General features: G+C 35.9%; 1 protein-coding gene across 4 annotated transcripts in view; it reads right to left on the bottom strand.

Moving 5' to 3' along the window:
- The window catches only part of COL24A1 (collagen type XXIV alpha 1 chain), a 395,517-nt gene that overhangs the window by 79,814 nt on the left and 287,796 nt on the right, over positions 1-27,907 (bottom strand). For all 4 annotated transcript variants that reach the window (XM_061183940.1, XM_061183941.1, XM_061183942.1 and 1 more), the window contains exons 39-43: positions 11,027-11,080; positions 9,266-9,373; positions 3,163-3,216; positions 2,855-2,908; positions 1,829-1,885 (exon numbers count right to left, since the gene is read on the bottom strand). In XM_061183940.1, the coding sequence (XP_061039923.1) occupies positions 1,829-1,885; positions 2,855-2,908; positions 3,163-3,216; positions 9,266-9,373; positions 11,027-11,080 (327 nt within the window). The remainder of the gene's footprint in view (positions 1-1,828; positions 1,886-2,854; positions 2,909-3,162; positions 3,217-9,265; positions 9,374-11,026; positions 11,081-27,907) is intronic.

The raw sequence follows: 27,907 nt of genomic DNA, 5'->3' as shown, positions 1-27,907 counted from the left end.
TATTCCATTTATAGTAATTATAAAATGTTGGCTATATTACCTGTGTCGTACAATATATCCTTGTAGCTTATTTATTTTATACATGGCAGTTTGTACCTTTTAATCCCCTAAACCTATCTTGCCTCTCCCCCCGCCTCCCTCCCCACTGGTAACCACTAGTTTGCTCTCTATATCTGTGAGTCTGCTTCTTTTTTGTTGTATTCTATTCACTATTTTGTTTCATTTTTAGATTCCACATATAAGTGATGTCATACAGCATTTGTCTTTCTCTGTCTGATTTATTTCACTTAGCACAATAATCTCCACATACTACATATATACGCACATACACTATATATATACACACACACATACTACATCTTCTTTATCAATTCATCTGTCGATGGACACTTAGGTTGCTTTCATTATCTTGGTAATCGTAAACATTGCTGCTATGGACATTGGGGTGCACATATCTTTTCTGATTAGAGTTTTTATTTTTTTTCTGGATATATACCCAGGAATGGAATTGCTGGCTCATATGGTAGTGCTATTTTTATTTTTTTGAGAAACCTCCATACTGTTTTGCACAGTGGCTGCACCAATTTACATTCTCACCAACAGTGCACAAGGTTCCCTTTTCTCCACATCCTCACCAACATTTGTAATTTGTGGTCTTTTTGATGATACCCATTCTGACAGGTGTGAGGTGATATCTCATTGTGGTTTTGATTTGCATTTCCCTGATGATTAGTGATGTTGAGCAACATTTCATGTGCCTGTTGGCCATCTGTATGTCTTCTTTGGAAAAATGTCTATTCAGGTCTTCTCCTTATTTTTTAATTGGGTTGTTTGTTTATTTGTTGTTGAGTTGTATGAAATGCTTATATATTTTGGATATTAGCCCCTTGTTGGTCATATTATTTGAAAGTATTTTCTTTATTCAGAAAGTGTCTTTTCATTTTTTTGATCGTTTCCGATAAAGAATTTTATATATTCTTATTAGATGAGTTTGCCTCTATATGAGTTGGCTTGATTTTATCAGAAAAACTCTAGAATCTTTCCTATTTCTAAAACAAAGTATACCTTTCAACCATCTCCAAAGAGCCAGATCAAAATATCAGGAGTACCTATATATTCTGATTCTTCTGTTTTAGGATTCTTTTATCCTATATGATATGTGAAATATGGAAAATTTAACCAATTATATTTATTTCTGTGAACTAGGCATTTTTGTTTTACCCATTTAATTTACATATAGCCTTTAAGATTGTTTTAATCAAACATGAACAGAGAGACAGTTATTCAGATAATAAAAGATATAATAGCTACTTTAAAAAAATCATGGTTACAGCTAGTCCTTAAAATCCTTATTAGAAGACTATAGACTGATAATCTTTAAAGAACAGTGGCTCTAATAACCGGTTAGATGAGTTTTGAAATCATTTGGTAACTGTGTATAAACTACTATAGAAAAGGATACAGATTAGATTTTTAAAAATCCGTTAGAAATAAATCTGAATTTGATGTATAAAGAAGTATCTGCCCTAAATGTCTAGAGTGTGTGATTTTTTGATAATCTCTGTAAAAAAGTTATCATGAATTTAATGCCGAAAGTTAGATTTGGAAAGTTACTGTTTTAAACTTCTATATTATGCTAAGGATCTTGACCTGAATATAAACAGTTTTTATATTTAGATTATGTGACTGCAAATACTGCTCTCGTATAAAACCATGTTATAAAACTAACTAAATAAAACTCCTTGAAAAGATGTAATTGGTGTTGTGAATCTATTGTAGTAACTGTGTTTTATCTCAAAACATCAAAATAATTTTAGGAAAAACCTACTGGTTCACCTCGAGGCCCAGGTGGTCCTAGGACTGTGTTATCTTCTCCTGGATAACCCTATGATGAAGATGATTTATAAACAAAACTAAATTAATAAAATAAACTTTGAAATATGAAGCCTATTATTTCCTAATATGTTATAAAATATGCAATCTGGTTTTATCTTTTTCAAATGAAAAACTTTTATCTACAAAACTTAGCACATGATAATTTATACATGGTTGTAATTCATACATGGTTCTCTTTGGAAGTGTCATTCTGCTTTAATTACATAAAAAGCAGCTTACTAATTTTCTCAGTGTCAGTTTTCCAATGATACTACAAATCAAGAGGAGTACTGCTGCAGTTATTCTTAATTCATAAAAAAATTTACTATAGGGGCTTTCCTGGTGGCGCAGTGGTTGAGAGTCTGCCTGCCAATGCAGGGGACGCGGGTTCGCGCCCTGGTCTGGGAGGATCCCATATGCCGCGGAGCAACTGGGCCCGTGAGCCACAACTACTGAGCCTGCGCGTCTGAAGCCTGTGCCCCGCAACAAGAGAGGCCGCGACGGTGAAAGGCCCGCGCACCGCGATGAAGAGTGGCCCCGCTTGCCGCAATTAGAGAAAGCCCTCGCACAGAAACGAAGACCCAACACAGCCAAAAATAAATAAATAAATAAAATGCTGGCTTAACTCCTAGAGAGTTAAAAAAAAAAAAAATTTACTATAAATGTATATAGTCATTTAATCTATAGTCTCACAATTGCTTTCAGTAAGTAATTAATATTAGTTTTACAAACTTTTACAGATTGCAAAGTACTATAACATATATCATTTCACCTCAATCTTGAAACAACCTATCAAAGACTTTTTAATAATTTAAGTTTTTGCCCCTTGATATTTATTTTTCTTCTAGAATTTATAATACTTCCCAAGTTGAAAGTGCTTTTTTTATTCTTTGAAAATGTTTCCATACATACTTTCAGAAAGAACACATGAATTCAATGTTTAATTTTATGATAAATAAGTCAATATAGTCATACACACCTTTTCTCCTTTAGGTCCTGGCAACCCAGAAAGTCCTGGTTGACCTTCATGGCCCTAACAGAAGGACAAGTAAGTAGACAGTCTCCATATCATTTGTATGTGCTCTACCTAATACCATGATGGCCACACTATTAGATATTGCACTATTCTGAAAGAAGAACAGGATTCACTCTACAGGGGCATGAGACCTAAATATGTTAGAAAGGTTTATCAGGAAATTTCATCTGAATTTATATATTTGGGATGACATCTTCATGTAATGTTTTTATGCAAATATACATTTCTTATTTCCAATTAGAAATGCTTACCCTATATCCTGGAATTCCTGGTTCTCCAGCAGGTCCCATCAATCCTAAATGTCCCTAAAAACAAAGTAAACATTAGAAAGAAAACAGACGATTGTTTAAATCATTAACCTTGTATTCCTATTATTTAAAATTTAGATTTTTAAGGTATGATATTTTACCTAGTCTGAAATGGGAAAACAAAACATAATTCTCCAACTTTCATCTTATTTTACTTCTGAACCATGTAAGTTCCACAAAAATATGTTTCTTTGGTTTACTTCTGGTATGAACATCCTTAATCATATTAAGAGAAATACTTTCAGTTGCCAGAATGCTGTAGGCTTCCAGCAAATTCTTGGAAATGTAGTTTGTATCTGTCAAAGTTTGTGGTAAACATGCATCACTAAATACTAGAGAGTGAATTCTGATAGTTTTTAGTATTGTTATGATAGGATCAAGAACTCTGTACTCACTGATAGTTTCAGATGCTTTGATGAACACAGTTTCAGCTCTGGTCAAAATTGTTAAAATAGAATTGGTTGACAACTTATGTGTGATATTCACCCTATTAATTACTCTTATTATCAATATCACACAGATGAGGAAACATATAAGTTAAAGGCAAATCTGTAAATGTTCCTAAACTACTGAAAAGATAACTCAGATAACTGAAAAAAGCAAAAATAACACTCTTAAAACTGTCCTATCTTTCATATTATCAAAGTTTCCATATCAACTCTCCTATTTGAGTGCCAAAATAAATAGGAGATAAGGAAATTAAGGCACAGAATAAGTATGTGACTAGCCAAATACCACACTAACCAGAAGTTCTAATCAATGTAATAAGTAAGAATAATAAATATGGGGAGATGATACGATTATTTACCTAAAGAACCCTGAGAATCATCAAAATTCATTCAAATGAATATAAAGTTTTAAAAAAAGATTTTTTACACAGCACAATTAGAAGATGTAATAGAAAAAGGATTACCTTAAAAACAACAAAATCTGTAAGAAACTAACAATGAACCTAATAAGACAGATGTTAAGAACAGAGATAAAGAAAATAACAAAACTTTATTGAAGGATATACAAGATATAAGTAAATAAAAAGACATATGGTGTTTCTACAGTGAATGATTCAATATTAAAGGAACTTGCTGAGTTGATTCTGAAGTTCACATGAAAGAGGAAAGAGATCATAGTAAGAGCCAAATTTTTCAGAAATATAACTTATGAAGTATTTGCCCTAATAGATCTCAAATGATACTGTAATGATACAGCTATTTAAATGGTGTGGTACTGACCTAGGAACACACTAAAAAATCGAGAAAAGAAAATAGAGAAAATGAAAACAGACCATTATTTAAGAGTAGCTTACAGTAAGGGTAGCATTTCAGAAAGTGGGAAATAGATTGTTTATTAAATAGTATTGGGGCTTCCCTGGTGGCGCAGTAGTTAAGAATCCACCTGCCAATGCAGGGGACACAGGTTCCAGCCCTGGTCCGGGAAGATCCCACATGCTGTGGAACAACTAAGCCTGTGCGCCACAACTACTGAGCCCGTCTGCCACAACTACTGAAGCCCGCACACCTAGAGCCCGTGCTCTGCAGCAAGAGAAGCCACCACAATGAGAAGTCTGCGCACCACAACAAAGAGTAGCCTCCGCTCGCCACAACTAGAAAAAGCTGCGCACAGCAACAAAGGCCCAAAGCAGCCATAAATAAATAAATAAATAAATTTAAATAAATAAATAAATAAATTTAAATAAATAAATAGTATTGAGACAACTGGCTAAGAATTTGGGAAAAAGAAAAATTAGTCCTTTACAACTTATATCATAGCAAACAAAACAAAACAAAACAAAACAAAAACTCTGTATGCTTTAAAAGGGTTAAGGGTAAAAATAAAGCTATAAAAATAGTAAAAGAAGGATATGGAAGAATATTTTTATGTACTTTATGTAGGGAAGTCATTTCTAATGAACAAATAAAACCTAGAATGTAAACAAAAAGACTGACAAATTTGACTATAATAATTAAAACCTCTGTCCAGTGAAAGATACTATAAACAATATTAAAAGATAAATGACAGAAAGGGAAATATATTTGTAATATATTAGCAACATCTTTAACAAAAACATATTATCTAAACTATGTAAGGTATTACTGAAATTAAGAAAAAGACAACAACCTAATAGAAAAACATGTAAAGTGCATATGAACAGGTAACTTCTAGAGGAAAAAATACAAATTACTTAGTTGCAATCAGGAAAATGTAAGAAAGAAAATGAGATACACTTTTTCATTTATCAGATTGGCAAACATCAAAAGGATTAATATGAAGTATTCTCGGTGGTGGGCATGTAAATTTGGTGAAACCTCTTGGGAAGGTAGTTTGGAAACGTGTCAAAATTTTAAAAGTGACTATTCTTTTTAGAGAAAATCCAAAGTAGGAGCCTACTTTGAAGACAATACTCTTTGGATCAATTCATTCTCAAGTTTATTAAAAATTAATTACATTATCTTGACATAATAAAGGCCACATATTACAAGCCCACAGCTAACATCATACTCAATGGTGAAAAGCTGAAAGTATTTCCTCCAAGATCAGGAACAAGACAAGAATGCCCACTCTCACCACTTTTATTCAACATAGTGTTGGGAGTCCTAGCCACAGGAATCAGACAAAAAAAAAGGAAAAAAGAAAAAAGAAGCAGAAGGAATCCAAATTGGAAGGAAAAAGTAAAACTGTCACTGTTTACAGATGACATGATACTATACAAAGAAACTCCTGCAGATGCCATCAAAAAAACTACTAGAGCTCATCAATGAATTTGGTAAAGTTGCAGGATACAAAGTTAATATACAGAAATATGTTGCATTTCTGTACACCAACAACAAACTATCAGAAAGAGAAATTAAGAAAAACATCCCATTTACCACTGCATCAAAAAGAATAGAATAAATCTAACTAAGGAGGTAAAAGACCTGTACTCAGAAAACTATAAGACACTGAAGAAAAGAAACTGAAAACAACACAAACAGATGGGAAGATATACTGTGTTCATGGATTGGAAGAATTAATATTGTTAAAATGATCATACTACCCAAGGCAATCTACAGATTCGATGCAATATCTATCAGAATACCAGTGGCATTCTTCACAGAACTAGAACACATAATTTTAAAATTTGTATGGAAAACACAAAAGACCCCAAATAGCCAAAATTGATTTTTTTTTCAAGATTTTCAATCAATTTCAAGATTGCTTGAGAAAGAAAAACAAAGCTGGAGGTATCACACTCCCTGATTTCAAACAATACTATACAAAGCTACAGTAATCAAAACAGTATGGTACAGGCACAAAAACAGACACATAGATCAATGCAACAAAATAGAGAGTCCAGAAATGAACCCATACTTCTATGGGCAATTAATCTATGACCAAGGACTCAAGAATACACAGAGGGAAAAGACAGCCTCTTCAATAAACGGTGCTGAGAAAACTGGACAGCTACATACAAAAGAATCAAACTGGACTACTCTCACACCATGCACAAAAATACATTCATTAAAGACTTAAATGTAAGACCTGAAACCATAGACTTCTAGAAGAAAACATATGCAGTGTGCTCTTTAACACTGGTCTTAGTAATATTTTTTTTGGATATGTATCCTCAGGCAAAATAAACAAAAGCAAAAATAAACAAATAGACAATATCAAACAAAAAAGCTTTTGTTCAGCCAAGGAAACTGTCAATAAAACAAAAAGGCCACCTACTGAATGGGAGAAGTAGCAAACAATAAATCTGATAGGGGGTTAATATCCAAAATATACAAAGAACTCATACAACTCAACATCAAAAAAAGAAACAACCCAATTTAAAAATGGCCAGAGGATCTGAACAGACATTTTTCCAAAGAAGACATACAGATAGCCTACAGACACATGAAAAGATGCTCAACATCACTAATCATCAGGGAAATGCAAATCAAAATCACAATGACATATCACCTCACACCTGTCAGCATGGCTACTATCAAAAAGACAACAAATAACACGTGTTGGTGAGGATGTGGAGAAAAGGGAACCCTTGTGCACTGTTGGTAGGAATGTAAATTGGTGCAGCCACTATGGAAAACAGTATGGAGGCTCCTCAAAAAATTAAAATTAAAAATAGAACTACCATATAATCCAGCAATTCTACTCCCAAGTATTTATCCAAATAAAATGGAAACACTAATTAGAAAAGATATAAGCACCTCTATGTTCATTGCAGCATTGTTTACAATAGCCAACATATGGAAGCAACCTAAGTGCCCATCAATAGATGAATGGATAAAGAAGATATGGTAAAAATATACTATGGCATATTACTCAGCCATAAAAAGAATGAAATCGTGACATTTGTGACAACATGGATGGACCTAGAGGTTATTATGCTAAGTGAAATAAATCAAACAAATACAGTGTGATATAACTTATATGTGGAGTCTAAAAAACAAAACAAATGACAAACAGAAATAAAAAACAGAGTTATAGATACAGAGAACAAGTAGGTGGTTGCCAGAAGGCAGGGTGATGGCAGGAGGAAAGACATAGGTAAGGGAGACTATTTTCCAGTTGCAAGATAAATGAGTCACAGTTATGAAATGTACAGTGTGGGGAATACAGTCAATAAATATGTGATATTTTTGTATGTGCAATATTGTAACTAGACATAACTAGACTTATTGTGGTGACTGTTTTGAAATGTATAGAAATATTGAACACTATGTTGTGTAAAAGGAACTACTCTAGTGTTGTAAGTCAATTATACTTCAAAAAAAAAAAAACCAACTCATAGAAAAAGAGATCAGATTTGTGGTTACCAGAGGTGGAGGGTAGGGGATGGGAAACTGGATGAAGACAGTCAAAAGGGACAAACTTCTAGTTCTAAGATAAATAAGTACTCAGGATATATGTACAACATGATAAACATAATTATCACTACTACATGTTATATATGAAACTTAAGAGAGTAAATCCCAAGAGTTCTCATCACAAAGAAAAATATGTATTTTTTCTATTTAATTTTATATCTGTATGAGATGATGGATATTCACTAACCTTATTGTGATAATCATTTCATGATGTGTGTAAATCAAAGCATTACGCCGTACACTTTAAACTTATACATGCTATATGTCAATTATATCTCAATAAAACTGGAAAAATATTTAAAAATCAATCACATTATATAATGTTTTTGAATGCATAAGCCAAAGATAGGAAAATATTAGTAATTAAAATAAAAGGAAGTAAGAATGACCTGGAATAGTAAGATGGCAGTAAGGAATGGAACACTTAAAATGAGCCTGAGGGAAACGTTCCTCAGACAACAGATGGATTATGCAATGCTCTCCAGAAGGCCTTCGTGAAAAGTCACCTGTGACATTTAAATAGAGACTAGTGAATACATATGCATTTTGTAAATAAGTTTATGAAAGAGTCAAAAGACTAAATTGGATAATCTCTTAAATATTTTGCAACTCTTCTGCTGTGACTTTCTGAACAGGTCCAAATATATTAGCAATATAATTTTGCTATTACAGGTTCAAAAGCATCATGCTACCTTGTTTCCAACATCATGTAAAATTCATACAAAAGATTAAAAATTAGTAGATGTTTTGGAGACTTATCACAGCTGGTTAGAAAAATAATCTCCAGATAAGCATGTGGAGTCCAAGCATATAAAGAAAACCCATTTTCAAGTAATTTTCAAAGCAATTTGTCAACCATGACAGCATAATTTTATACAGATATTAAATCCTGATTTCAAGTACAAGGCATATAAACTTTCCTACTTCGGAGTTATAATCTGATTTTTTAAAACCTTATTTCATATTTTATTTCCATTTTGAGATTTTCTTCCCCCTTTCCTCTTTCATGTCCAGAAACCACTAAGCCATTTAAGTACTGTAGAATGCTTACAATTCTCCACAACCCATGGTGGTAGATTATTTTCAATGGAACTATTGCTTTCTCTGTAAAATAATCAAGGGACAGAGACTTTAGGACATGGATACATTTCTTTTCCATCCACAGTGAACTCAGTTCTGGAGACAAATCAAATACTGACCACAGCACCTCTAGTTCCTCTGGCACCTTTAGGACCACTTTCCCCAATTTGTCCAGGAGCACCTCTGCTTCCAGTTTCTCCTGTGGGCCCCATTTGTCCTTTATCACCCTGTGGATGCCATTAGTAAGAGAGAAAAGTAAGAAAAAAACAAACTTATACTCAGATTAATTAACTATATCATATACCTGAATGGCTCCAGAGGATATTCTGTAAGCAAAATTCTATAAATAGTAACTTTGCTTTAACTTAATAGTACTACAGACCACCACTGACAATAATAACATACCATCGCTACCTAGGTTACCTTAAAGATATAATTAAAAGTAATTTTGGAAAAAAGAATATTAAAAATTTTGGCCAAACAAGCAGGGAAGATATGGTGCTCATGTTGAGTTACAAATAACCAAATTTATTATTTTGAAATTTGTTATGCATTTATGTACGAATGCATGCATGCATGTATTTATTCCTGACATGAGAAAACACAGGCCCTATGAGAAACCTGTTTCTACAGAGAATTTCAATCCCCCAAAGATCTGTCTAATGCAAAAAGGCTCTAGTGTACAGTTCTGTATACTCAGTATCATCACTTACTTGGTTGGAGTTTGTTTTTAAAAATCTGTAACGTTTTTGTATGATTTTACATCTTTCTGAAAACTAGTTACCTTCTGTTTTCCAATAGGCTAACTAATCATTCTCTAATACCAAAGTACAGCTGCTTTTAAACATTAAATGTTATAATTCATTTTCTGCATGTTGGAACCAACCTGTTCTATTATTGATAATCAAGTAGACACAAAGAAAAATTAAACAGCGATCACAGTCAGGAAATTTTTGGTTATTCATAATAATTCACAGGCTTTCCCAAAGACACAGGCTGTTGTAAGGACCTGCACTGTCCTACTTGTAAAATCATTTAGACATAACATTATGTTTGATGAAAAGACACTTCAATATTGGGCTTATTTTCATGGGTAAGAATGGCAACTAAAATTTACCTCATTCACGTTTATCTTTTATTATCTTATACTGCCCCAAAATTATGAAAAAGATGGACAAGGTGTATATTCACAGAAATGGCAGATCCAATTTTGGGAACTAGAATATGGTGTAATTTGTAGTTAATTATAGTAAATATATTCAAAACTGTTGTAGTACAATGTGAAAATCATTTCTATGTCTCACCAATACTTGAACAAATTATTGACTCTATCCAAGGATGAATTATTTATTATAATGTGCTAAATTTTACAAACACATCACATTTTCTTAGTAAAATATAAAGGAAACAAATAAAACATATTGTTTTTTGTTTCTTAGTTAATGTATAGGAAAGATAAAATCAATCATTAACCTTTTCAATTTGGAAAAGTACAATTAAAACAAACCCAGAAACAATTCTAATATTTCTCTCCCCTAAATATTTTACTAAAGTTGTTAGTAAATAGCACAAATGGTATAGTATTTTTCTTTTCTCTCTTTTCCTGCCCATGGTCTACTATGGTAAACAGGAGAAGAAAAGGCAAAGATCTTTTCAGAAACTACAAAGTAGAAAATTTGACTTCAGATAATAAGTAATAAGGTAATAAGTACTCCTAAGTGGAATTAAATATTAATTTATACAAATGTGCCTTTTAAGCCAAATTTATTGTTCTTTACTGTTTTATCTCCAGTGCAAATAAAAACACCACAGTATGCTATGGAGCTCTGGGCACATCAGCAGAAAGAAAACCAGCATAAAAAGACGTAAAAAAAAATTACCTTCTTTCCTGGACGACCTCTTTGTCCTGGCAGTCCCACAGTTCCTTCAGGTCCCTGAATATAGAGTATGAAAAAGGAAATACATTGTTAAAGATAGGACTAGAAATACTTATACTTATATCACATAATACTTATATCACATAATCACTGAATTGAACACTAAGTAAAAACAAGGGTTATTTCTTAACAATAATATGTTTGTATAATTATTTAAAAAGAGGTCATGATGATTTAGAAGCCCAGCTGTTACTAGTGAGTAAAGTTCACATAAACAAACTGGCCAAGATAGACCAAATTAAACGTTCTTAACTACAGAGGGAAAACAACTTGGTTTCAGTACACCCATTGAATTAGCGAGAATGTAATTAAAGTTAACCCAAATGCATCCATTTCAGCAGTTCTATGAGCTAGTATGGGTTCAACATCTTGTTGAATGTATAGTACTATAACATATATCTAATATACTGTCAAGGAGAATCTTAAAATCTCAATGAAGTGTAAAATTAAGCAAATATTATTTGATCTGTGGAAAAAAAAGGAGAGAGGGGAAATACATGGAGAGAAAAGAGATAGTCATATCAAACTGTTTAAAACAATATTTTCACTTCAATCTGTATTTTGTTTAGACAAAAGTAGACTAAAAGTTTTCCATAAACACTTTATTAAAGTAAGAAGTGGCTAAAATATTTTAAATGTCATGTGATTTTGCAGGTCAACAATGGTTAGGCTTAAATGAGATCCATAGTAAGCCAGACTGCAAGTTCTAAAATAGCTAATAATTAATCATAGCATTCCTTGCATTAGTTGGAAATGAAAATGGAAATTTCAAATTTGTGTCCCAAAGCTTGCAAACTGCAAAAATGATGCAGACAAGAAATAAATTGTGGTTTACCACTGTGCTACGGAGGCTCTTGATAAATATTTGTTGAATGAATAAACAGATACCTAAGGAAATGAGTCATGCCCTGTGCTCCTGAGCAAATGTTCTTCTAGCCTCAGAAAGTCCGCTGAATTTAGAGGCCAAAGTGGTTAAGTTCTACTGCTGTAGTTCTAGCTGCATCCAGAGGTTGAAATGATAATTGCACTAACATGAGTCTTCTTTGTGGTTAACGTGGACTTTTTAAGAGAGGCTGATTAACATTCATAGAGGTTAACGATACGAGCATTTAAGTCAGACAGCTGTAGTATCATGTTCTGGCTCTGTCACCTAATGGCTATATGACCATAAGTAGACTATTTGACTTCTAAAGTCCTCAGCTTCCTGTTATATAGCAGGGATATATTAATACTTCTTCAGAGGGTTACTAAGATTGAATGAGATAATGCATTCAAAGCTTAGAAAGGAATAGACTTTTACTGAAGAGCTCAATAAATGTCAGTTCTCACTAATTTCTTTTGTCTTTTTAAAGTGCATTATGTAATATTTAAATATATATAAATATAAATATATATACAAGATGTTAAAAGGTATAATGACCACCCATGTACCTACCACCCACTTTAAGAAACAGAAGCTACACACACACACACACACACACACACACATACACAACTGAAGTCCCATATATACACTTATGTTAGTAGACACATCACCTTCCCTCCTCACTCAGGTGCAACAATTGTGCTCAATTTGTTTATCATTCACATGCATTTCTTTATACTTTCACTCCATTTGTATACATTCCCAAACATTATATGGTTATTTTGCATCTTTTCAAACTTTCAATAAGCAGCATCACACTTTATATATTCTTTTGAAATTTTTTGAACACAACATTTTGTTTTTGAAATTATTCAGTGTCTCTACTTTACTTACATTTTGTTTTCACTCCTACAGGATTACATTTTGTTATCAAACCACAACTTATTCAACCATTTTCCTAGTGAAGAATTTTTGGTAGTTTTTTTTTTTCCTGTTACAGATAATGCTGCAATAAACACTCTTGTGCATATCACTATGTGCCCACGTCAAGAGTTTTTTGGGCGAGGGCATATACCCTGGAGTTGAATTGCTGGCTTGTAGGATATATGCACCTTTCAGTATACAAGATTTTGCCAACTTGTTCCCCAGAGTGCTTTTGCCAATTTATATTCCCAAAGCAACGTTTAATAGTTCCAGTTACTCCAAATCTTCCATAATGCTTGGTACTATCAGACTTAAAATTTGCCTGTCTCAAGGGAGCAAAATGATGTATTATTTGGGATTTCAATTCACATGTCCCTGATTATTAAGGAGGAATGAATATCTATTCATGCAGTAATTCAACATCTATATGTGAATCTCTAGTTCCCATCTTCTGTCCAGTATTCTACTGGGCTGTCCTTAATGTCCTGATACTTGTATTTCATTCATTCTGTATATCACAAATCTCTTTTCCCAGCCTGGAGCTTATTTTCTCACTTTGTCCAGTATAACTTTTGACTAACACAAATTTGCAGTTTTAACGTAGTCAAATTCATCAGTATTTTCTTCTTGTTTTATTTCTTTAGTGTTTAAGAGATCCTTACTGCTTCCCCTTCCTCCATGAGGTCATAAAATGTTCTCCAATTTAAAATTTTGATTTTTATTATTAGGTCTTTAATCTAATTGGGATTTCATTCTTTTGTGTGTTTGTACTTTGATGTGAAGGAGAGATTTGTTTTCTTCCATTTGGATAACCAATTGTACCAGTACCATTGACCGAATATTTCATCCTTTCCTTATAAATCTGCAATGCATAATCAATTTATTAAACTTTAAGTTTCAAAATATACTCAGATCTGAGTCTACATTCTATTTCCATTGGTCTATTTGTCTATCTGCGAATGAATGACACTGACTAAATGACTAGCTTCAATAATAAGTTACGATATCAGGTAGGGCAAGTTCTCCCTTTCACGTACCACTCCCCACCAACATCAGCAACCTGTTCTTGAAAACTATCTTGATATTGGACTTTTGATCTTCCACATACATTTTAAAACCACTTTTCATCAATCCAGTTATATAAAAAAATCCTGTAGAGATTGTGACTGAAACTGTACTGAATTTATAAGGGAGAGTTAAATTTTTTTGATATTGAGTTTTCCTATCCATGAAATATCTCTCCATTTATTTAGGTCTTTGTTAATAAACTACTACACACTTTTTTTTCAATAAAATTTTGCAAATCTTTTGTTAGATTTATTCCTAGGTACTTAATTTTTGCTGATTGTATTGGATTTTATTTTAAAATTGTATTTTTAAAAGTATTCTGTTTCTTGCTGGTAGAAAAGATGGAATCATTTTTTTTTGGTATATTAATTTTATATATAGCATCTTGCTAAACTCTCATGAATTCTAATAATCTGTCTGTAGATTACTTCTCTCATTTTACTGTACTGGCTGGGACTCTGAGTAAATGTGGAATAGAAATGGTAAATAGTAGTGACCTTTGCTCATTTCTTTTAAGTTTCACCATTGAGTATCATAGTCAACGTATGGAAGTTAAATTTTACTAAATGCTTTTTGTTTCATCTATTGAGATGATATTTTTTCTTCAATTTGTAAATATGTGACTTAATTTTATAATTAAAAAAAATGTTAGACCTTTGTTGCAATACTAACAGGGGATTCATAAATCCCTTTATCCTGTCAGTACTCCAAAGTGGTACTGAATTCAAATACTCAGGTATCAGCTGAAAATCATGGCATGGCAATGCTACCTGCCAACCAACAATTCAGTTTAGGCATCACTGTAAGTTATATATTTAAATATCATACATTTAACATTTAAACATTATATATTTAAATATTAAGAAAAATTTGTGGATAATGCAAAAATAACAGCTCTGACATAAGTGACAAGCATAAGTTAAGTTTCACAAATGTGTATAATTGAGACATTTGTTATTATTCTGAAAGATGACTTACACATTCATCTCTATCTTCAAACCTCTATTCCCTCCTCATTTTCAAGTTAACAACCTTGCTTCATATCTGAGAGATAGTAGCAATTAAACAAGAGCCATCTCCTCTTCCCAACACCCAACTTACCAATACAGCTACTTAGGCACCCACATATTCTGCTTCTCTTCTCTTACAAAAGAAGTGTATTTGTTTCCTGCCTGAGGCCAGCTCCTCACTTAACACGTATAAGAGCCCATGTCCTCTCACTTATTCAGGGCTCTCTCTTCTGAAAACATCCTCCTTTCACTTGCACTATCAATTTTTCTCTCTTGACTGGATCATTTCCAATAGTATTCAAATATGCTAAATATTACTCATTTAAAAAAATCCTTCCGTGGGGCTTCCCTGGCGGTGCAGTGGTTGAGAATCTGCCTGCCAATGCAGGGGACACGGGTTCGAGCCCTGGTCTGGGAAGATCCCACATGCCGCGGAGCAGCTGGGCCCGTGAGCCACAACTACTGAGCCTGCACCTCTGGAGCCTGTGCTCCGCAACGAGAGGCCGCGATAGTGAGAGGCCCACGCACCGCGATGAAGAGTGGCCCCAGATCGCCGCAACTAGAGAAAGCCCTCGCACAGAAACGAGGACCCAACACAGCCGAAAATTAATTAATTAATTAAAAAAAAAAACAAACTTAACTATAGTAACATTTAAAAAAAAAAATCCTTCCTTGATCTCATGTCCCTCCCTTCCTTCCTACCTTCCTTTTGTCTTTTCCATTCTCTCATTCAATTTCTCATGTACTTTTCTAGCAACATTTTCTGCTCCCCCTTCACAGCAAAACTTTTGAAAGACTTGTTTATGCTCATTGTCACTATTTCCTTACTCTCATTCTCTCTTCATTTGGGCTTTTGTTCTTACCACACCTCTGAAATTGCTCTTTTTCAGGTCACCAACTGACTTCCATATAGCCATCTCCAATGGCTGGTTATCCGACTCATTTTATTGGAAACTTCTTTTTCATTCTTGAAACTTTTTTAAACCTTTGTTTTTATGGCAGCACACTTCCCCGATTTTCCACTTACTTATATCTCCTTATATGCTGGCTCCTTCTCTGCCCAACGATTTAATGTTGGAGTGCCCTCTTCTCTTTTCTCTTTTTAGGTGATCTCATCCTGTCCCTGTGGCTTTAAAGACCATCTATATTCTAATGTTTCCTAAAATTATATCACCTGTCCTGACTGCACCACTGACTTTCTGATCTACCTTCAACATCTCTTCTTGAATTTCTAATGGGCATCTTAAACTTTGTGTGTCCCAAACTGAACTCTTGGAATTCCCTCCTTGAACCCCCTAAACTGCTTCTCAGTTTTCCCCATCTCCTTTGTTAATAGGGCAATATTTTGAAAATTATTAAAATACTTTTCTATTTTGCCTTTTTGATTACATGGACTTTATCCTATTTAGCCCAAGGGATTCATATGTACAGGGGTTGAATATATTAAGAGATGATGTTTCTATTTTGTTTCTAACTTTAACATTTCACAAGCTGAGCCTGGGGCACCCAGCACACAAGGCTGTCTTAAACTGTAGAGAAGACACACTTTCCATTTATCACAGTAGAACTCTAAGGCTTTTACTAGATGGTAGAAGGATGAAGATATGACATAGGGGAAGTAAAGAGAAAGCTTAAGACTTTTCCTTTGCCCCCAGGAGAATCTGGGAAGGCAAAGAGGGAGAGAGAGAGACATTGGTGATCAGATTTCCCTCATTCTGAGTTTTGGCAGAAAGAGACCCTTGTTCCCTACTACTCATTCAGGATTCAGAAAAGGTATCTTTTCTCTAGCTATCACATGGTTTATGGCTATATCAATTTGGCTGCTCAGCAAAGTCAAAATGAGGAAGACCATATGTTATATTTTCCTGAGCTACTCCTTGATTCCTATATGATGTAGAAGGGAACTAAGAAACACCTGGGGAGCTTGCGTGTGTGTATCGGTGGCCATTACTCTAGGAAGATGTGGCTCTGCAGTAAGGGCTGAAGAGCAGACTGCCTGGGCTAGAGCTGAATGAAAATCACAGCAGACCTCAGAGGGATCTAATGATTAGCAGATGCTGACAGGCTATTTAAGCAAGGGAACACCCCCCAAAAAGAAATGAAAATTACCAGCTTAGAGACATCATCATCAAAGGCCACGAGGGTGGGCAGTAAGCAAACTGACAAGGGACATTATCACGTCCCAATCCGTACGAATAATACCTGCCTCTAGATCTAAGCCCTCCTCGTCTTTGTCACCACAGCAAACACAGACTCAATATTAGAAAGGAGTAAAAGAGGGAGGTGGAAGATGGGTACATGTGAGAGACTAAGCGTCATAAGAGTCTGAGCACTACCTAAAGAGACGACTAAATTACAGGAACAGATTAAGCTTTCAATTGAATTGGATATAAAAATTTTCTCTCTGTCTCCCCCAATTCCCCAACCACTCCTCTCTAATCAGTAAGTTAGGGCTTGTGAGGAAAACCAGATGAACCTGAAATAAAGAAATTACATATTTGCAAATGTGTAAGTACCAATTTGTAACCCTATTACACACTTAATGGTATGATCAACCACTCCATTGCTCCGCCTAAAAACCAGGATTTATTCTTTATTATATTTTCCCTCTTTCTCAACATCTAAACCATGAGCAAATCCAGTCAACTCTGTCTCCAAAATGTCTTGAATCTGATCATTATTTACTATCTCTATTGCTCCCCTGAATTCCAAATCACCCTATCATTTTTTCATCTACACGACTGCCACAGACTTCTAAGTGGTTTGGTCCACTTTTACCCTTACATTCGATTTCTTCGAAATAACACAAATGATCACCAACAACATTAATCAAGCATCTCTCCCTGTGTAAAACCTTCCAGATGGCTGTCCATTGCAAGTAGAGTAACCTTCAAATCTCTTGTCATGGTCTATAATCCCCTACGTGATCTGCCTCCCTCCTATTTCTCTGACATTGTGTTTCCCAGTTATTTACTATACTCTAGCTACTTGACCACCACCACCACCCTTTTTTTTAAATAGGGCATTTAATAAATGCCCTTTCTACCTTGGGACATTTGCATTAGATGTTTCCTCTGCCTAGAAAGCTTTTTTTCAGATATTCACATGACTGGCTTCTTCTTATCCTTAGGCATCTGGCTCAATGTAACCTCATGTAATCCTTCTGTGGCCATCCCAATTAAAGTAGCCCCTTTATCAGGGCATTCTCTATCCCATTACTATGTTTTATTTTCTTCATAGCACTTATCACTATCAGAAATTATTATTCTTGTTCACACTGCCTTTCCACACTACATGTTGCATGACAGCAGAAACCTTGTCTGTTTAGTTCATTGTTGTAACATTAGTGCCCAGAACTGTGTCCAGCATATAATTGATGCTTAATAAATATTTAATAAATGAATGATAGGATGCATGCCCAAAGTAGAAAATATTTAGCCTTAATCAGACAGTAGCTAGTCTACTAGGTATTTATTTGTAAATAAATAACACCTTAAAGAACATTTACTATCTGTTGGAAGTAAAACCGAAGTTCGTGAATAAAAGGCAAAGGGTAGTGACAGATTTTTATACTACTTTTTAGCTTCTAGGAAATAGAACATATGGATCTACTAGGAACCTTTTGCACAGTAAACTTTCATACGTATTTGAAGAGCTCATTATGTGTGAGAAAAGGGGTTGCCTGTGCTCTAAGCTGCATTTTCTTCTGTCATTATAATCAGAAAGATCTCCCCTGGTTCTTCTGTTCACTTTTTTCCTCTTTAAAGATAGTTTGTTTTTCTTTTGGGGAGTGGCGGTGGTAAACTTCCATTGATATTAGGCTGGTTTATTTTAGTGCTTGTTCTGAAATGTTTAAGTAATATTTTGCTCCAAAATGTTGGGTTTTAAAAGTTTAACAAGACGCACTGCAACCCATTTGTATAATTAGAGGCTTGCAGAAGAGACTGGAAGAAAAAGCAGCAGTTTCTACAATGTGCATGTTTTAATAGATTTCTTCAATGATTAAAGAAATAAGAATGCTTTTAAATAAATGTCATGTTGACAGAGAATAGTTGGCTTGATGTTCAGCCTACTTAAAACACAGAGGAAGGATTTGGGATTCCCTACTGATTATTTTAAACTTTGTTGAGAGTAGCTGTATTGTCTCAGAAGTAACACATCACATATATTTTTTTAAACAATTTTATTGAGATATAATTCACATACCATATTATAAATCCATTTAAAGTGTACAGGTCAATGGTTTTTAGTATATTCACAGAGTTGTGCAACCATCACCGCAATCAATTTTAGAATCAATTTCCATCATCCCAAAAAGAAACCCTGTACCCACTAGCAGTCACTACCAGTTTCCTCCCAACCTCCCCAGCCCTAGGCAACAACTAATTCACTATCTGCCTCTAGAGATTTGCCTGTTTGGGACATTTCATATAATATGTGGTCTCTCATGACTGGCTGCTAGGCATAATGTTTTCAAGATTCATCAATGTTGTGGCATGGATCAGTATATTACTTCTTTTTATTCCAAATAATATTCCGTTGTGTGAACATACTACATTAACTAATAGACATTTGTTAATTGATGACCATTTGTGTTGTTTCTACTTTTTGGCTATCATAAATAATGCTGCTATGAACATTCATGTAAATGTTTTTGTTTGAATCCTGTTTTCAATTCTCTTGGGTATATACCAAGAACTGATGGGTCAAATGGTAACTCTGTTTTTAACATTTTGAGAGACTGCCAAACTGATTTACAAAGTGGCTGCATAATTTTACACCCCGCCAATGATGTATAAGGATTCCGATTTCTTTACATTCTCATCAACACTTGTTATTTTCTGTTTTCTTTTCCTTATTGTAACCACCCTAGTGGATGTGAAGTGGTATCTCATTGTAGCTTTATTTGCATTTTCCTAACAGCCAATGATGTTGAGCATCTTTTCATGTGCTTATTTGCCAACTGTATATTTTCTTTGGAGAAATATCTGTTTAAAGACTGCTCATTTTTCAATTGGGTTGTCTTTTTATTATTGAGTTGTAAGAGTTCTTTATATATTTTGGATACCAGTACCTTATCGTTTACAATTTACAAATAATATTTTCTCCCATTCTATGGGAGTCTTTTCACTTTCTTGATGGTGTTCTTTGATGCATAAAACTTTTAATTTTAATGGAGTACAATTTATCTATTTTTCCTTTTGTTACTTGTAATTCTGGTGTTATCCAAGAAGGCTTTGCATAACCCAAGGTCATGAAGATTTACTCCTATGGTGTCTTCCAAGACATTTATAGTTTTAGCTCTTACATTTAGGTCTATGACCCAGTTTGAGTTAATTTCTGTGTATAATATAAGGGAGGATCCAACTTAATTATTTTGTGTGCGGATATCCAGTAGTTCGAGCATCATTTGTTGAAAAGACCATTCTTTCCCTCACTTAATTGTCTTGGTACATCACATGCTTTGGTAATTCAAATTTATTTTATCTATTTCTTTTTCCTGGAATTTATTTTATCCCTTGCGATAGCCAATAACACTAGACATTGTTAAACAAAGTTTGGAAGTTATAGAGAGTGCTCCCATCAGAGACAATGTTTTTCTTCTGCTTGAAACCTTTCAGTGGCTTCTTACTACACTTTAAATAAAACCCAAATTTTTACCATGGTTTAAAAGGTCCTTCATGATCTGCTTTCTACCTATTTCCTCAAGCTCATCCAAACAACTTTTCACTATTCACTATGCTATAATAGCCTCCTTTAACTTTTCCAAAAATACCTAAATCATTCTCATCTCCACATCTTGGCCCTTGCTATTCTATCTACCCTGGAGGATCTCCCAAAGTTCTTTGCATGACTGGCTCCTTTTCACTCCTCAGGTCTCAATTCAATCCTCCCCTATCTAGAGAAGACGTTCCTCACTGCCCTAGTGTAAGTAGTTTCTCTATCCATAACTAGTTGGCTTCCCCCTTCCCTTAACCAGTTGTTCTTTATCATCAGCCTGTTTATTTTCATCATTGCATTTATCACAACCTGCAATGGTCTTGTCTAATGTCAGTTTTCTCCATGATATTATCAAATCTGAGATCAGGAACCTTGCTCCTCTCTTTCCCCATGGTGTCCCCAAGGCTTAGCAGAGTTCTTGGCAGAGTTCTCTCATTGAAAGAACTCATAAACTTCACTGAATTAGTGAATGGACAAATACATTTTAGAGAGTCATAGTTTGTAAGGCTAACATAAATTTAGAAACATCCAAGCTAATGCTTTTTTAAGGCTATATAAGCTTTTTGTCTCAAAAAAGCCTATATAGAAGCTACTATGTTAAATAGACATGCAAGGATCTTTTCTGATTCAAGCAGGAAAAGAAGGAGCAAAGTCCTACCAGTTCAGCATCTTCCCTGGCACAGTCTTCTTGGGGTGTTCTGCATAGTTCCTACCCCTTTATTATGTGTAATGTGTAAACCAAGAAACCAAAGAATGACTCACCCAACAATGTACAGCTCTTTAGTGACAGAGCAGGGGTTTCAACAATTCTTGCACAATGGTCAGTGCAGAATTCTTTCTATTTTGTGCTGCTTTGCAACACAACAGTTCAGAACAAACAAGTCTAACACCAGAGTCATATGAATCATTCAGAAGATAAGGATTTAGATAATCCTTTACTCCTTAACGCCACTGACCTCAAATTTCCAGTGATTATTTTTCAGGGCTTCCAAGGAAACTGTCTTAGAAACAAGAGTCAAGTATACTTCATTTTTTTCTAACTGTTGATATTCATTCCTCTCATCTTGCTGACTTCATTTTTAAGAGTCTATCAAAAAAGCCTCTTAGAAAAGCGTGCATTATTTTATTTCAGCTTCTCTTAAGATATTCATCTCTACCTAATATCATACCACCCTAGACAGATGGGAAAATTAACACTTCAATAAATCCAATCAAGTTTTGTCGTAAAGGAATAAAACGAGATAATTTCATTTATATATACTCAGTTTTGGAGTGCACAGCTTCACATCTGTTTAGATCTTAGATACCAGAATGATAGACTTTTTTAGAAATGAATGAAGGACCATAAGTCAGGCAGATGTTTCTTCTGAGAAACTTCCAAACTATTTTCCTCATATAGAGTTATGCATTTAGACAACTGAATATTTTAGAGCAGAACTCAAGCATAAAATACAAAATATTTTCCTTTGTTCAAAGACTCTACATCTTGGATTTGGGAATTTGTTACTGATGTTTCTCTTGCCTTATTTTTCAAACCAGATATCATTTTCCAATCTTTTAGAAAGTAAGAAGAACATCTCTTTACTTGAAATTAATTTTTTAAATTTCTTTTTCTCTCTTTCTTGTTTATTTTTTAAAGAATTTTTAAGGTAGCATCTTTGTGACATTGCCTAAGGAAGAATTTTTCTGAAGTGCAGAAATAAATCCAACATCAGGCCGTCTGATTAAGCAATAGTTCCTTGGATCAGAAAATTCTTTTGAAAAAATATGCTGTGGTATTTTTATTGAGTTTATGAGCTAAAAGGCATTTAAAATTCCAAGGAAACAACAAAAAGAATAAAAAAGAAACACACATGTGTTGTTACTAAAAAAGGCACCAAAGATGTGTACAAGAGGATTATTCCTGGGAAAAATTATGAAGCAGATGAAATCTGTGTTTATCATTTTTCCATGTTTTGTTTTGATCCCCTTTTTCTTCTCTGCTCTGCCCATCACTATTTGTCATGCTGTGTCATCCCTCTCTGGATTTCTGCCTGTGTTGTCCTATGGCGTGGTTAAACCTTTCTTTCTTTTTAGTTCTGTGTCCCACCCTCCCCCCATCAACTTTAGCGTTCTCTTAGGGAACTAGGCTAGTTGACTGAAAAAAAAAATCCATGCTAAAACATCAATAATTGTTAATAACTTTCTTATATAAAAAAGAATTTGATAAAAATTCTCAGGAAGATAACTGCACTTTCTTGGCACTTGCTACTTGGCTTCTCTGTGGGTCCAGTCCTGATGAGTCCTCTAAAAAAATGAAAACTATCATGAACCTTAGAAAGGCAAAAGATAAGCCCAAATCCCTAGAAGTATGGCTTAGAACCTGAGGGTGAGGCTGAAGCATGTCCTTGAACCACAGAGACTGAGAAGAACATTAGAAGGGTAAGAGGAGAGGTTTCATTTGGATTGCACTGTCTTTCCCCCAGTCATAGCACCACACAGAGTGATCCCCTTGGCCTACAGTTTCTCTGTGGGAAAAAGAGAACCCAAAGTGGATATTCAGCTCCCCTACTGTTGCAGGATGCTTCCAGGGTTGCCCAGTCAGGTCTTCATGAGGATCATTTGGGGAACCTGGGGGCTTGACCACTGGGGATCAGATAGAGATGGGGAAAGGGGGCATGGCTTATAGCAACCAGCACTCGAATGTTAGTGGACTGCATTCCTGCTTGTAGTAGCACCTGAGCAGAGATCCTAGCCAGGGATCTGCAGACCTTAGCTGGTGGCTCTATCTGGCCAGGGAGCTTGGTTGGCAGTTCTGCATGATTTGTGTCCCCAGAAAACTGGTCATACACGCTCTTGAGCCTGTCATATGGCCCTGCCTGGGCAGGGGAGTAAATCTGCAACCCTGCTCAACAGCTAAGCATAGACTCCCATCCTGCTCGACCAGAAAGACTGGCCAGAGAACTTAGGCAGCTGTGGAGTCCATAATACAGCCTTGCTCTGGCAGAGAGCCAAGCCAGCAGCCCTGTCCAACTGTTGAGCATAGCCTCTGGCCCCTCATGACTAGGGAACCTGAACAGTGACCCTGTGCAGGCTTGGAGCCCAGTCTAAGATACTTCCCAGTTATGGGGCCCAGCTAACAGCCCTACCTAGCAGCAGACTTTCACCTACGGCCTTGTCCAATTACTAAACACAGCCTGTAACCTCGCCCAGGCAAGGTAACCCCATCCTACCGTGAAGCATTATCTGTGAGATGCAACTGGAAGCCCCACTTGACCAGACAGCCTGGCAAGTGACCTCATCCAACAAAGGAGCACAGCCAGTACCCAAACTGATCACAAAGCATAGCCTGCAACTCTGCCCAAACTTGGGGCACAGCCTGTAATTCCATTCAACTGTGAAACCATGTCGGCGGCCCCACCTGAACATGGAGTCCTGCCAGGGCCACATCCGGTTAGAGAGTACAACATGAGGCCCTGCCCAACTGCAGAATCCAGCAAGTGCTGTCCTTCCAGCTGTCCTTCCAGGGAACACAGCCTGAGACCATATCCTACCAGAGGTAACTACAGAACCCAGCTAATGGTCCCATCTGACTGTGAAGTCCAGCCAGCACCCCTACCCAACCAGGGTGCCTAGTTAGTGGTCCCGCTACAATGTGGAGCCTAGCCAGCTGGCCAACCCAATTGCAGACACCAGCCAGTGGCAACTCTCCCCTTGCCTCAGAACATGGGTAGGAACCTCACCAAACTGGAGACCTCAATAGCAAGCTGTGTCTGCCCACAAATGCTACAAGCTGACCCGTCCAGTTCCGCCTAAGCAAAGCAGACTGGTGAAGGTCTTTCCCTGCCAAAACAAACCTGAAAAGTTTGGAAGAGGAGACCACTTACTCAAATGTGTAAATACCAATGCAAAGATACTATGAGCATAAAGAATCAGGTAAACATGACAAGACCAAAAGAAACTAATAAAGCTTCAATAACTGACACCAAAGAAATGGAAATCTATGAACTGCCTAACAAAGAATTCAGAATTATCCTCTTAAAGAAGTTCAGTGAACTTCAAGAACACACAGATAACTAAATGAAATTAGAAAAACAGTGCGTGAACAAAACGAGAAGTTCAACAAAGAAACAGAAACCATGTGAATAAACAAAACAAAAATCCTAGAGATAAAGATTGAACTGAAGAACTCAATAGAGTTTCAACAGCAGACTTGCCCAAGCAGAAGAATCAGTGAACACAAAGATAAGTCATTTGAAATTATCCCAAGGAAGAAAAAGAAAAAAGGATGAAAAAGAATGAAGAAAAGACTATGATACTTAAGGGACTGTGTGAAATAAAACAATATTGTGTGAATACTGGGAGAATAAAAGGAGAAAAGAGCAGAAAGACTACTTAAAGATATAACGGCTGAAAACGTCCCAAACTTGGGGAGAGAAATAGACGTCCAGATTTTTGAGGCTCAAAAATCCCAAACAGGTTAAACGCAAAAAAGGTCACTTTGAGACACATTATAGTCGGCCCTCAGTATCTACGGGTTCCACGACTGCAGAGTCAAACAATTGTGGATCAAAAATGTTACAAAAAAAATTCCAGAAAGTTCCAAAACAAAACATGAATTTGCCACGAACTGACACTGGTTTACGTAGCATTTATACTGTATTTAAAACTATTTACATAGCATTTACATTGTATTAAGATTATAAGTAATCTAGAGGTGATTTAAAGTATATGGGAGAATGTATGTAGGTTATATGCAAATATTATGCCATTTTATGTAAGGGACTTAAGCATGTGCAGATTTTGGTACCTGTGGGGGTCCTGCAACCAATCCCCTATGGATACTGAGGGATGACTGTAACTATATTGTCAAAACAAAGAGATAATTTTAAAAGTAGTAAGAGAAATGTGACTCATTACATAAAGGAGCCTAAATAATACTATAAGTAGGTTTCTCAGCAGAAATTTTGCAGACCAGGAGAGAATGGAATAACATCTTCAAAATATGGAAAGAAAAAAAAAGAACCTGTTAACCAAGAACACTATACCCAGAAAAGCTGTCCTTCAGGAATAAAGGCATGATAAAGACTTTCCCAAACAAACAAAAGCTGAAGGGTTCATCACCACTAAATATGCCTTACAAAAAATGCTGAAGGGCATTTTTGAAGCTGAAATATAACATTGTAAAAACATATAAATGTGTGAAACTCCCCACTAAAGGTAAATATATATTCAAAGCCAGATTCTCTAATATTGTAATGGTGGTACATAAATCACTTACAATTCTAGTTTAAAAGTTGAAAAACAAGTTTATTAAAAATAACCATAACAGGATTGGTTCAAGATGGTGGAGTAGAAGGACGTGCTCTCACTCCCTCTTGTGAGAACACCGGAATCACAATTAACTGCTGAACAATCATCGACGGGAAGACACTGGAACTCACCAAAAAAGATACCCCACAACCAAATACAAAGGAGAAGCCACAATGAGACGGTAGGAGGGGCGCAATCACAATAAAATCAAATCCCATAACTCCTGTGTGGGTGACTCACAAACTGGAGAACACTTATACCACAGAAGTCCACCCACTGGAGTGAAGGTTCTGAGCCCCACGTCAGGCTTCCGAACCTGGGGGTCTGGCAACGGGAGGAGGAATTCCTAGAGAATCAGACTTTGAAGGCTAGCGGGATTTGATTGCAGGACTTTGACAGGACTCGGGGAAACAGAGACTCCACTCTTGGAGGGCACACACAAAGTAGTGTGCACATCGGGACCCAGGGGAAGGAGCAGTGACCCCCCCCAGAGACTGAACCAGACCTACCTGCTAGTGTTGGAGGGTCTCGTGCAGAGGCAGGGGGTGGCTCTGTCTCACCGTGTGGACAAGGACACTGGCAGCAGAAGCTCTGGGAAGTACTCCTTGGCGTGAGCCCTCCCAGCGTCTGCCATTAGCCCCACCAAAGAGCCTGAGTAGGCTCCAGTGTTGGGTTGCCTCAGACCAAACAACCAACAGGGAGGGGACCAAGCCCCACCCATCAGCAGTCAAGTGGATTAAAGTTTTACTGAGCTCTGCCCACCAGAGAAACACCCAGCTCTACCCACCATCAGTCCCTCCCATCAGGAAACTTGCACAAGCCACTTAGATAGCCTCATCCACCAAGGGCAGACAGCAGAAGCAAGAAGTACTACAATCCTACAGCCTGTGGAACAAAAACCACATTCACAGAAAGACAGACAAGATGAAAAGGCAGAGGGCTATGTACCAGATGAAGGAACAAGATAAAACCCCAGAAAAACAGCTAAATGAAGTGGAGATAGGAAACCTTCCAGAAAAGGAATTCAGAATAATGATAGTGAAGATGATCCAGGACCTCAGAAACAGAATGGAGGCAAAGATCGAGAAGATGCAAGAAATGTTTAACAAAGATCTAGAAGAATTAAAGAACAAACAAACAGAGATGAACAATACAATAACTGAAGTGAAAAATACACTAGAAGGAATCAATAGCAGAATAACTGAGGCAGAAGAATGGATAAGTGACCTGGAAGACAGTATGGTGGAATTCACTGCTGCAGAACAGAATAAAGAAAAAAGAATGAAAAGAAATGAAGACAGCCTAAGAGACCTCTGGGACAACATTAAATGCAACAACATTTGCATTACAGGGGTCCCAGAAGGAGAAGAGAGAGAGAAAGGACCCAAGAAAATATTTGAAGAGATTATAGGCGAAAACTTCCCTAACATGGGAAAGGAAATAGCCACCCAAATCCAGGAAGCGCAGAGAATCCCATACAGGATAAACCCAAGGAGAAACATGCCGAGACACACAGTAATCAAATTGGCAAAAATTAAAGACAAAGAAAAATTATTGAAAGCAGCAAGGGAAAAACGACAAATAACATACAAGGGAACTCCCATAAGGTTAACAGCTGATTTATCAGCAGAAACTCTATAAGTCAGAAGAGAGTGGCATGATATACTTAAAGTGATGAAAGGGAAGAACCTACAACCAAGATTACTCTACCCAGCAAGGATCTCATTCAGATTCGATGGAGAAATCAAAAGCTTTACAGACAAGCAAAGGCTAACAGAATTCAGCACCACCAAACCAACTCTACAACAAATGCTAAAGGAACTTCTCTAAGTGGGAAACACAAGAGAAGAAAAGGACCTACAAAAACAAACCCAAAACAATTAAGAAAATGGTCACAGGAACATACATATCGATAATTACCTTAAACGTGAATGGATTAAATGC

Source organism: Eubalaena glacialis, chromosome 3 (genome assembly GCF_028564815.1).
Source record: "Eubalaena glacialis isolate mEubGla1 chromosome 3, mEubGla1.1.hap2.+ XY, whole genome shotgun sequence".
Classification (NCBI taxonomy): domain Eukaryota; kingdom Metazoa; phylum Chordata; class Mammalia; order Artiodactyla; family Balaenidae; genus Eubalaena; species Eubalaena glacialis.
The sequence above is the reverse complement of the archived record's forward strand: the minus strand, read 5'-3'. Positions and strand labels throughout refer to the sequence as shown.